This window comes from Tupaia chinensis, unplaced genomic scaffold, assembly GCF_000334495.1.
Source record: "Tupaia chinensis unplaced genomic scaffold, TupChi_1.0 Scaffold138910_1, whole genome shotgun sequence".
NCBI classification, from domain to species: domain Eukaryota; kingdom Metazoa; phylum Chordata; class Mammalia; order Scandentia; family Tupaiidae; genus Tupaia; species Tupaia belangeri.
This window is the reverse complement of record NW_006198801.1, coordinates 1,188,030-1,200,123: the sequence shown is the minus strand read 5'-3', so window position 1 is coordinate 1,200,123 and position 12,094 is coordinate 1,188,030. Positions and strand designations below refer to the sequence as shown.

Genomic DNA, 12,094 nt, shown 5'->3' with positions numbered 1-12,094 from the left:
TTTTGGAGAGGTTTTTGCTATAGGGCGCATGCGCTCGCCAGACAGACAGAGAGAGACAGAGAGACAGAAAGCAAGAAATCACCCCCCAGGGGGGATGGCCACGTCGCAAACCCTTCTCCTCTATTCTCCTCTCGGGACCTTGGGCACGCACGCACATGTGCCCGACATGAGTTTAAGTCACCAGGTCCGGGACTCGAACCGTGGTCGACTACGTGGGAATCCAGTGACATAGCCATTATGCTAACTGCTGGTCCTGTCCCAGGGCCATTTTAATGGGTTAAGACATAACAGTTTCACCCAGTGGTCAAAGGGACATGGACAACCAAAGATGGTGGCCCAGGCTTGATGACAGCTGGGGAAAGGGGTCAGTAGCAATAGATTAAGTGCTTTCCATGCTAGGCCCAGGCCAAGACTTTATATATTAATCACTCATTCACTAAGTGGCCTAATGGGCACCTCAGATTCGGTCTGTCCAGCGCCCATTTTGGTTAATGACATGTCCAGTCCTCTAGCAGTTTAGGCTTGCTATGGTTTGAGTGTGTCCACAAAAACGTATATTGAAATTTGACAGCTAATGCCACAGAGTTGGGACGTGTGTGGGACATGGGGGTGACCCCCTCAATGCCAACTCCAGGAGTGAGTTCTCAGTAACTGAGATGAAGTAGCACATGGCCCTTACCAGAGCCGAGCAGATGTTGGCAGAACCAAGCAGATGCTTCTGGACTTTTAGCCTATAGAATCGTGAGCCAGCTAACCCCTCTCCTCTGAGCCTCAGTGTCTGCTTCTGTTTCAAGAGGAACAGAAGACTCGAGGACCAAAAGAAATCGAACGAAGAGCATGTCAGTGCAGGTGGAGGTACTGTATGAAAGGGCCACGCCAGCCCTTGTGCCGCCTGTGTCAGCTGAGGAAAGCAGCCTGTCTCTCAGACATCGTACTCCCGGGCGGGAAAGCACCAGGAGGAGCGCACAAGTTTGTGCACAACCCACACAGTTGTGAAGGGACACTCCTTGGTCAATACAGGGGTCGGAGGAGTGAGTGGTGGGCAGATGAAGGACGGAAATGAATGAGAAGGAAGGAAATGGCGAATGAACGAACGCATTGCTGGGATCCCGGGGAGAGCAAGCACCAGGAATCACCCCGGTTGAGGCCCAACCCAACTCCTCCCTTCCCAGCACAGGGTCCCAGACTCCAAGCTCCAGTACTTGCATGCTGTCCCCCACGTTCGTGCTCTTGAAGCAGTTCCCGGAAGTACCCACCACCTGAGGGTAAGAGCAAGTGACAGTGCTGGGGGTCCCCATGGGCTTTCTCCTAACCCCGCACCCCTCCCCTCCAGACGGGAATCGTACCTTGAGTGTCATGGAGGTCTTCATGAGGTGATGTCCACTAAGGCCTTGGTCATAGCAAAGCATTTTATCCTTGATCTTAATCTTGAATGGCGGGAGGGGAGAAGTTAGGGCGTAAACAGCTTGTTCGAGGACCCAGGAAGGGTCCAAATAACCCATAGCTGGACGGAGTGGTGGCAGGCAGGACTAGCTGTAACAGCCCCCACCGCCAGTGGCCCAGCCCCCAACTTAGTACCTTCTCCCCTCCAAAACTCACCGAGAATAACACTGAGTTGCGATTAATAAAGACCTTCTGAAGCACCTCGACATCGATGCAGCGCGGGTGGGCCAGCACCACGCCAAGTTCCAACTGGCTCTCTACCTGGAAAGCCGTTCCTACTCGGGCACAGGAGGGGTTAATGCGTATTTTCTCAGGCTTGCCATAAGCCCCGCCCCTCAGGCACCTCAGGCCCCGCCCACCGACCAAAAGTTGGCTTCGCCTTGAAATTGTGCTCCCGCGAAGACAAAAGGATGGAGAAGCTGTATACTGTGCCCTTGTCCAGGAAAATGTGTTTGGGCAGCTTGGACTCAGACTTAAGGTCGTAAATCTTTTCGTAGCTGTCCATGTCAATGTGCACGCCACCCACACTGCGCCTGTTGCTCGCCAGGTAGAAGTAATAATCCTGGGGACGCGTGCAACGGGCCAAGTCAGCTCGGCGGGGGCAGGGCACGAAGGTGGGGCGGATACTGGCACCACCCCTTTTCCAACCTCCAGCCCTCACCACGTACCTTGTCCTGTTTCTTGTTCTTCCACCAGCGCCATGTGGGGTCGTGCACCGGGTCTGCATAAGGCTGCAAAGACCACCGGGCACTGTGAGCAGTGGGGGCGTGGTCCCTAAGAACGCGTCACCCCTGGACCCTTTCCTTACCTCGGTTTCAGCCGCTAAATGAAAATAGAAGATATATACCCTGGCCGGCCCCCAGACCCTACTTTCTTTCTTTCTTTTCTTTAAAATTATTTAACTTTATTTATTTAATTTAATTTGACCAGTGAGAGACAGAAAGAGGTGAGAGAGAGGGGAAGCATGAAAGCAAGCTGCCAGACCCAGGACTCAAACCATAGATTGACCATGTAGGAGTCCAGCACCACTAACCACCACACTACCTGCTGGCCAGACCCTACTTTCAACCTACAACCCTGAAGCCTCTCTTCAAAGCAGTGCTGAAGGGGCCAGAAGGTGGCGCAGCAGTAGTAGTGCGACTGACCCACATAGGAAGGTGTGGCTGGCTAAGGCTAGGGGGTGAATGAGCCTGGTGTGGGGACCCTGTTGGGGGTGTCTCTCTGAATAAAAAATAAAAACAAACAAAAAACTCCTAGGCTTTAGGGACCAGCAGATGGTGTAATGGTTACATCACTGGACTCTCATGTAGTCCATGGCAGTTCAAGTCCCAGACCCAGCAGCATGTGCGTGTGTGCCCAAAATCCCTAGAGGAGAAGGGATTGCAGCATGGCCAGCCCCCTTGGGGGGTGATTTCTCGCTTTCTGTCTGTCTCTCTGGCAAGCACATGCACCCTATAGCTAAAATCTCTCTAAAAACAAATGAAAATCTCATGCCAGGTGCAAGTGCAAGTGTATGTGTGTGTGTGTGTGTGTGTGTGTGTGTCCAAAATCCCAAGAGAAAAATGGAGAAGGGATTGCAGTGTAGCCACCCCACCCTGGGGGGTGATTTCTTACTGTCTGTCTGTGTCTCTCCTGCAAGCACATATGCTCTATATCAAAAATCTCTCTCAAGAGCAAAACAAAACCTAGGCTTTAAAAGAAAAAGACTCTGAGAGGTACCAGCAGTTAGTTTACGTAATGGCTATGTCGCTGGACTCCCATGTAGTTGACCGCAGTTCGAGTCCCAGATCCGGTGGCTTAAACTCACGCCGGGCACGTGTGCGTGAGTGCTCAAGATCCCGAGAGGAGAATGGAGGAGAAGGGATTGTGGCGTGACCATCCCCCCTGGGGGGTGATTTCTCGCATTCTGTCTCTCTGTCTCTCTGTCTGTCTGGCGAGTGCACACACCCTATAGCAAAAAAAAGAGGAAGAAAGAGAAAAAAGAAAAAGACTCTGGGACCAGCAGCTGGTGTAATGGCTATGTTGCGAGACTCCCATGTTGTCGACTGTGGTTCAAGTCCTGGACCCATGGGCTTAAACTCACGCCAGACGTGTGTGTGTGTATGTGTGTGTGTGTGCATGCCCAAGATCCCCAGAGGAGAATGGAGGAGAAGGGATTGTGGCATGGCCATCCCCCTTGTGGAGTGATTTCTTACTTTCTCTCTCTCTCTGTCTTTCTGGCGAGCGCACGAGCCCTATAGGAAAAACACTCTCAAAAAAGAAAGAAAAAAAGAAAAAGACTCTTCTTAAGCCAGGTCCTGCCTCCTGCCCTTCCCTCCCTGTCTGTCCAACTCCCCCGCACCACATACACACAGAATAACCTCAGACTCTCCAACCCAACTGCACTTTTCCAGTGGCCTTGCCCTCCAAGCAGGTGCGGCTCCGTCTGACCCAGACAAGACGCAGCCTCGGGACAGCCCTGCCCATCTTGGGCGCCCACCTTGTCATACTTGGAGTGTAGCCAGAGGAGGTAGTAGACCAGGCCTTGGTAGACAGCTAGCGAGTCCTCACTGTGGAAGCCTGAGAGGTCCAAGACATAGGGTGCCCGCGCGCGGTAGCGCTCCTGGCGCGTAAATCTCTGCGGTTTGGGCAGATCCCGCAGCCTCAGCACCGTGAAGGGGCAGAGGTTGGTGAAGGTCAGAGCTGAGTAGTTCCTGCATGTGGCAGTGGGAGACGGTGACTGACTCTTGGACGCCAGGCATGGCACACCAGGCGCCTTGGCAGGTCTCACTAACCACGTCTGCACTGCGAATTCTGCGGTCTGGGCCAGCCCTGGTCTTCCTCACCTCCCCCAGGTCCTCGTGCCGGAGTCCTGCACGCCCACTTTCCTACCTACTTGCTTTCCTGAGCATCTGGTTCGCCTTCCCTTTCCCCCTCTGCTCACCTGGCCCCACCTCCAGTTGTCTCCCAGGGCTCCTCCCTAGTGACATCCCTCTGCAGGAGACCAGGAGGCTCATTATGGAACATGGTAAAATCTGACCCTCTGGTTCCACCCATGACTCTCCTGGACCCTCAAAAGGAAGTTGGAGTTCTACCCTGTGACCACCAGGCTCACCTTGTCCTCTCGTCACCAGTGCACTCTTTTGCACAGGACTTTCTCCTCATTCCTGAATACTCAACCTCCTTTGCTCCTCAGTCTCTACCCATGTGGTCCCCCCTGCCTTCACCCTTCTCCACCTCATCACCTGCTAAGTCTTTCTCACTCTTTTAAGTCACAGCTTCTGTACCACCTCCTCTTGGAAGCCCTTCCTGATGCGCCCCTCAGACTGCGGTTGTGGTCTGGTATCTTCTCACCCTTGCTGCTTCAGCTGGTAGTGGTTTTCTAACTGCTGGTACGACAGAATCTTCTCCACAGGCAAGAGTCTCTTGGTCAGCCGGCCCTCACTGCCATCTTGGAGGTACACCAGCTGCAGGAGGAAGGCAGAGCCAGAAGAGCTGTTGTCAGCCACTCTGCAGGGCCTGCAGGTGCCCCACAGCTCCCGCCTGGCACCTGGTACAGTTCGCTGTCTTCATAGAAGAGGGTGAGCATGGTAGTATTGGAGGCGTATTCAGAGGACTGATGCATCAACTGCAGGCTGAGGTGCACCTCCCAGCCCTTGGACGGGAACAGCTGATACACCCGGTAGCTGCTCTCCTGGTAGTACCAAATCTGATGGGAAGACAGGGTGTATGTGAGTTGTGGCCGTGGGGACCACTGACCCTGCCTCTTCCTCTGCCTAATGTGGTGGTCCCATTGTTTGAGTGGGAAGCATAAGAGCTTGCCTCCTGTCGGGCCCAGGTGAGCCTCTGAACCTTCCCTCTGGAGCTCTTTCTCGGCCTCTCAGAGCCTGGCCACCTCTAGCTCCAGCCCTCACCTGCCATGATAACCCTGCTCACTATTTTGTTCTGCTTGAGTTTCTGTTATTTGCGGCCTAAGCACTCATAGCACATACACCCTCTAAAAGCCAGGGTTCCTAAGGCTGAGCCCTTTGGTTCTCCTCACTCTTAGCAGCCTTTAGGCGCTCACCTTGGCCTCAGTTTCCCATCTCTGCACTGATATCCATCCCCACACACATCAGACACTAGACCTCACTTCTCCTTCCTGAGCCTCAGCCTCCAGGACTTTGTCCTCTCTCCATGTGGTCTCCTCCATGAAGCCCTCTTTGAATACATATACCTGACTGGATCAGGACCCTCCTATGAACTTCTGTAGGTGTTGTTTTCCCCACTGTGGCCCTACCCACTCTGAACTATCAATGTCTGGGGTTGAGTCTGTCTTTCCAACAGACTGACCCTGAGAGAACAGGACCCAGGGCTGACTGTGTCCCCAGCACTGGGTTAGGCAAACAGCAAGTGCTCAGTGTTGATGGAATGAAAGATGGCCTCAGGCCTAGCCAGTGGTATGGAGGTTAAGGATCTGTACTTCCACATGGCAAACTGGTTTGAGTCTCAGACCCTGCGACTTGAAAGTCATGCAAGGCATGTGTGCGTGCATGCCCCAAATCGCAAGAGAACAGAGGAGAGGGTACTGTGGCATGGCCATCCCCCAGGGGATGATCTCTCACTTCCTCTCTCTGTTTCTCTCTGGTGAGTGCATGTCCCCTATGGCAAAAACCTAGACAGGAAGGAAAGAAGGAGGGAGGGTAAAAAAGAGGAAGGGAAGAAGGGAGGGAGGAAGGAAGGGAAGGAAGGAGGGAAGGAGGAGGAGGAGGAAGGAAGGGAGGAGAGGAGGAAGGAAGGGAGGAGAAGAGGGAGGGAAGGAGGAACAAAAGAAGGAAGGAGGATGAGACCAGCAGTTAGTGTAATGGCTATGTCGCTGGACTCCCACGTAGTCGACCGTGGTTAAGTCCCAGACCCAGTGGCTTAAACTCATGCCGGGCGTGTGTGCGTGTGCGCCCAAGATCCCCAGAGGAGAATGGAGGAGAAGGGATTGCGGCATGGCCATCCCCCCTGGGGGGTGATTTCTCGCTTTCTATCTCTCTGTTTCCATCTTTCTGGCGAGCGCATGGGGGGTGTAAGAAAAACCTCTCAAAAAAAAAAAAAAAAGAAGGAAGGAGGAAGGAAGACAGCCTCCTCTGGAAATCACATCATGGCTCAGGCGTCACTTTGCTGTGTGACTTTGGACAGAAGTTTATACCAAGTTCCAGGGTTCTTAGCTATAAATGGAGCATCTGCTACTCTTCTCCAGGGTTCCTGTGGTACCCCCTTTCCCTGAGTCCCTTTACCCTGACAAGGGAAAAGGAGTGGCCCTGGCATTTGTGGGTAGGCAGAGAGAAGTGGGGAGAGGGGCTGGGCAGCTCACCTCCTCATTCTCCGTGACAATAACCATGTCCCCACGGAAGGAGCTGACCAGGTATTTGATGAACTGTTCCTTGGGGAAGTCTGCCAGGTAGATGAAGTCTTCACTGTCGTAGCTGCAGGGGACAGAGATGGAGACAAGGGGGCCCAAGGGTAGTAGAACACACTGAATGTCTGCTTGCCCCAGCTCCAGGCCTGTGTAACACTGGGACCCTTTAGAGAACCAGTTTCTTCACTAGCCTGTGGGCATGTGCAAAGGAAGGTGGAATCCTGGCTTCTGCCCCCTCCCCAATCCCCCTAGGGGATCTTCCGCCCTTAGTGTCTCCATCTCCCCATCTGTAAAACAGTTGCGCTGGGCCAACCTGGCAGCTTGCTAACCACCCATGGTGGTGGCTCAGGAGATCCTAGGTCCCTGAGGGTAAGAGAGGTCCTTAACCTGTTCCCAGAAAATGCTCTTCTATTGCTCACAGAGAGTAGGGCCTTACATGACATTTTATTTGAGGAAAGGGGGCTCCCACAGCTGTAAAATACTGGCTTCCTCCATCCTGGTCCCGACTCCCCAGCCCTGTTCTCTCCCTCACAGTCCTGAGAACTCCTGAACTTGGCCATCTTTTTGTGACCTGACTTTGAGAAGGGCCAAATCCTAATAGGGCTGGGCAGGCAGAAGATGCCAGTGCCAGGGCAGGTCATGGGGACCTACCTCAGCAGGAGGAAGTTGCCCCAGATGAACAGCAGGCTGGAGTACGGGTTATAGGATAAGCCCTTGGGGATCATTGGGGTGCTGGTAAAAGACTCCACCCCTAATATCATCAGGAACTCCAAGCCTCGAGCTGAAGGGAACAGAGGAGGAGAGGACACACAGCCATGAAGTGGGGCCACCGGGCCCCTCCTGTCCCCTCCCAAACCCTCCCTACCTTTGAAACCTCTTGCCTTCCCTTCTTACCATCAGGGATAAATTCTGGGAGGTTGTAGAGGATTTCCAGGTTATCTGTGGCTAAATGGGAGGAGAACACAGAAAAATCTGAGGCCTGAGCTCCCCAAACCCAAAGCAGGAGCAAATCATCAGCTTCCCAACTCCTGCTCCCCCATAAAACCCTCCAGGGGCTTCTCACTTAGGCCGGCTAGCCAATTAGAGTTCCTTCTTGTGATGTGTGAAAGGCGCTGCCTCTGAGAGGGCAGTCCTGTTAGGACATAGGACTTGTCTCCTGCGGTGCCTCGGCTGAGGTTCTGTGCAGCGCACAGCCTGTACAACTCAAATCCTTTTTTAAAAAATTACATATTTATTTATCCATTTATTTATTTATTTAAATTTGACTAAAGTTAGATACACAGAGAGAGAGAGAGAGGGAAAGTGAAAAAGCAAGCCACCAGGTCCAGGACTTGAACTGTGGTCAGCCATGTGGGAGTGTCCAGCGCCTTAACCACCATGCCACCTGTTGGTCCCAACTCAAATCCCCAGGCCCTTCCAGAGCTGGCTTCTGACCCCCTCCTCAGTCTCCCTCTCTCCTCTGCCCTGCTTCTTCATCATACAGCCTTCCTCTCAGTTTCTCAGCCCACCAAGCCCTGTTCTCAGGGATGGCCACCCCTCATGCAGGAGTGACATGAGCAACATGTCCTTCTCTGTCTGCTGGGCGTGCAGTGCACAGCCTGGGCTCCTGCCCCTTGGCGCCAGCCCCGAGTCCTCCTGATTACCTAGACTGTATCTGATCAGTTGGAAGTACGGTTGGGAGGCGTGGCCTTCGATCTCCACCAGCAGCAGTAGTTCATTTGTGTCTCCGAGGAACAGGGCCCAGGTTATGGAGCAGGAGCCAGCTGAGAGGAAGGAGTGGTACCCATGCCTGGCCTCTTTCCTGAGACGGCCACGCCCCTCCCTGGGATGCCCCGCCCCGAGACTGCTCCCACCCTACACAACTCTCTCACACACTTGCTCCCCCCCCACCCCAGCCCGCCTCCCTGGGCAGACCCATCCAGAAGGTGAGTACCTAGCATCCTTGCACACACGGATTCATCCTTGGGCAGCATCTGGAAAGACACTTGGCCATCTGTGGAGAGAAATGCTCAGGCCCTTCCCATCCTATCCCAGTCTATCCGGCACCCCAGCAAACTGACTCCCTGACTGTCCACCTTACGCCTCTAAATTAGTCCTTGGGGTCCCGGAGCAGATTTACTCTCTGGCCTCCTGGTCATTTGCATCTGGCCTATCAGAGAAAATCTGTCTCTGATCACTGTAATTAGGTCAGGTCTGGGTATGTGACCCAGAATGGAGTAATCGGAGTGCACCCGGGGGTTTGTGTTAGGACAAGGAGAAGAGGCTGTTTTCATTTTCTTGGAGCAACTCAAACTGGTGGGTGATGTGAGCCTTGAACTCCTGGGGCCACCTTTAACTCCCTGAGTGCCTAGCAAATCATTGGACTAATCATAATAAACCCTTTTATAGCATTCATCATGTCCTTACAACAGTTCTAATTTTTTACATATACCAACTTAATCTTTTTTAAAGCATTTATTTATTTAATTCCATTTATTTTTATTATTATTATTGTTGTTGTTGTTGTTGTTATTTTTAAATTTGACCAGAGAGACAGAGAAAGGGAAAGGAAGAAAGCAAGCTGCTAGGCCTGAGACTCTAACTGCAGTCCGCCATGTGGGAATCCAGCCCCTTTAACTGCCACGCCACGTGTCGGCCTGTAACTTATTTCATCTTTTTTAAAAAAATATTTTATTTCATTTTCTTTTAAACATTCAATCACATTACTTAGCCTACAAAGTGAATATTCCAACTTGTAAACATTTCTCCCTTGTCTAGTTGATAAAACTATAAAATTATCTTCAACACATAATACCACATTTCTTTGTCCCATTAGTGCTTTGCCTCTCTTTTTTCCTTCTAAATGTCCTTCCTCAGACTCTACTCTTTCACACACACTGTATCAGGTATTCACATCCATTTACTGTGTTTCTAAAAATGACTTATTATTTATTGTTATTATTCAATTTGACAAGAAACAGACAGAAAGAAAAAGCAAGTCGTCAGGTCTGGGACTTGAACCACGGTCAGCCATGTGGGAATCCAGTGCCTTAACCACCATGCCACCTGCTAGCCCCTCACTTATTTCATCCTTATATTAGGAGCCGGCAGGTGGCGTGATTATTAAGGCACTGGACACATGGCTGACCATGTTTTGAGTTCTAGTCCCGATGGCTTGCTTTCTCACTTTCCCTCTCTCTCTGGTCAAATTAAAATAATAAATCTTTTTTGAAAAAAAAAAGTTTTTATTAACTCAATGAAGTAGATACTAGTCTGTAATTAGTTCCATTTTTTTTTAGAGGTTTTTCCTATAGGGCGCATGTGCTTGCCAAAGAGACAGACAGACAGACAGACAGAGAGCGAGAAATCACCCCCCAGGAGGGATGGACACCCTGCAATCCCTTCTCCTCCATTCTCCTCTCGGATCTTGGGCACACACACGTGAGTTTAAGCCACCGGGTCTGGGACTCAAGCCGTGGTTAACTACATGGAATCCAGCAGCATGGCCATTACGCCAACTGCTGGTCTCCCTTTGTTTTTTTTAATTGGTTCCTTTTTGTGGATGAGGAAGAGCAGGTCAGAGCAAGTCACTTGTTTAAAGCCAGACAGCAAGGGTGTAATGAAGCAGTCACTCCCCAGAATTTGCTGTATTACCTTGCCAAGAGATAGAATCCTGATGACATAGTCTGTGAGCCCCTGGGTCCAGCCATGCCTGATGTTGACCCCTGGCCTTTTCATTCATATTAAGTCCACAAATTATTTGAATAAATAAATTATTCTTAATAAGGCTTTTGCTCTTTTAAACCAAATATGTGAAAGATACATACCTCTAAGCCCTACCCTTACAAAAGCATAAACCCACTTCCTCCCCTCAGAGTAACAACCCTAGGATCTCTGAAGGCACATGGTGAGGAATGAGAGCCCGAAGTCACAATTCTTGGGGATGAGAGAGTATGGAGGGGCCTCTTGGGCTGCCAGCACCCCACTCCCCTTACCTGTGATGGTCCCAAAGTGCACATAACCTTCATTCTTGCCAGTGGTGAGGGCCAATATGTACTCAGAGCCATTGCTATGGAAAGGCACAGGGCACAACTTCTTGATGCACTCGTTAGCCAGGACACGAATCCACCTGCCTAGGGGGCCAGTATGAGGCTTCAGGCCCATGTGGTTGGACCTGGAGCCTGTTCCTCCCTCCAACTTCCCTGGCTTTTGTGAGTCTTTAATCAGTCCTCTCATGCTCAGTAGGGTGTTTAGGTGGCCCTTGGGAGACAACACCAGCTGCCTTTGAGAAAATCCCCTTTGTCCACACTGTCCATGGGTTTAGTTGACTCCTCCCTTCCATTTCTCCTGGCCAGAGTGATTGCTTCCAAGCTGAACCAATTTCTAACTGTTTCCAAATTAGAGACAGTTTGCAATTGCTAACCAAAAGATGTTCTTTCCTAGGGCTACTGAGGGGCATGAATGTCTGCAGATGGGTGGGGAAGGATCTACCACGACATCCGACATCTGCAAGGAGGGGCTGTCCAATAGTGACAATGAGCCCCTAGACCCAACTGTGTCTGAAACCAACACACTCCTGGGCTTTTCAGCTATGTAAATTGATAGATAGATACCTCCTTTCTTTGACTTAAGCCAATTTTATTTTATTTTTTGAGAGATTTTTGCCTTAGGATATGTGCATCCTCCAGAGAGAGAGAGACAAAGACAGAAGGAAAGTGAGAAATTAGGGCCACCAGGTGGCATGATGGTTAAGGTGCTGGACATTCCCACATGGCCAACCACAGTTCAAGTCCCAAACCTTGTGGCTTGCTTTCTCGTTTTCCTTGTCTTTGTGTATCTATCTTTCTGTGGTCAAATTAAATAAGTGAATGAATAAATAAAATTTAAAAATTAAAAAAACTTAAAAAAAAAGGAAAGTGAGAAATCACCCCCTGTGGGGGGGTGGCCACACTGCAATCTCTTCTCCTCCATTCTCCTTCTGACCTTGGCCATGCACGCACACACACGCTTGGTGTGATTTTTTTAAAATATTTTATTTAACTTTATTTTAATCTGACCAGAGAGGAACAGAGCAAGGCAGGGGAATGAGGCGAGAAAGCAAGCTGCTAGGTCTGGGACTTGAACCACGGTTGGCCATGTGGGAGTCCAGTGCCCTTCACCGCCACGTCACCCACCTAGTGTGATTTTGAAGCCACTGGGTCCAGGACTTGAACCGTGGTTGGCCATGTAGGAGTCCAGCAATGTAACTGCTATGCCATTGGCTGGCCGACTTCAGCCTTTTTTTTTTTTTTTTTGGGGGGTTTTCTC

General features: G+C 51.0%; 1 protein-coding gene across 1 annotated transcript in view; it reads right to left on the bottom strand.

The window, feature by feature from the left end:
* The window catches only part of CATSPERG (catsper channel auxiliary subunit gamma), a 38,779-nt gene that overhangs the window by 6,183 nt on the left and 20,502 nt on the right, over window positions 1-12,094 (bottom strand). The window contains exons 9-22 of the mRNA XM_006161751.3: window positions 10,783-10,920; window positions 8,742-8,801; window positions 8,452-8,571; window positions 7,703-7,753; window positions 7,460-7,589; window positions 6,764-6,875; window positions 4,973-5,131; window positions 4,777-4,889; window positions 3,923-4,136; window positions 2,112-2,174; window positions 1,807-2,005; window positions 1,600-1,718; window positions 1,347-1,427; window positions 1,203-1,259 (exon numbers count right to left, since the gene is read on the bottom strand). Of these exons, the coding sequence (XP_006161813.2) occupies window positions 1,203-1,259; window positions 1,347-1,427; window positions 1,600-1,718; window positions 1,807-2,005; window positions 2,112-2,174; window positions 3,923-4,136; window positions 4,777-4,889; window positions 4,973-5,131; window positions 6,764-6,875; window positions 7,460-7,589; window positions 7,703-7,753; window positions 8,452-8,571; window positions 8,742-8,801; window positions 10,783-10,920 (1,616 nt within the window). The remainder of the gene's footprint in view (window positions 1-1,202; window positions 1,260-1,346; window positions 1,428-1,599; window positions 1,719-1,806; window positions 2,006-2,111; window positions 2,175-3,922; window positions 4,137-4,776; window positions 4,890-4,972; window positions 5,132-6,763; window positions 6,876-7,459; window positions 7,590-7,702; window positions 7,754-8,451; window positions 8,572-8,741; window positions 8,802-10,782; window positions 10,921-12,094) is intronic.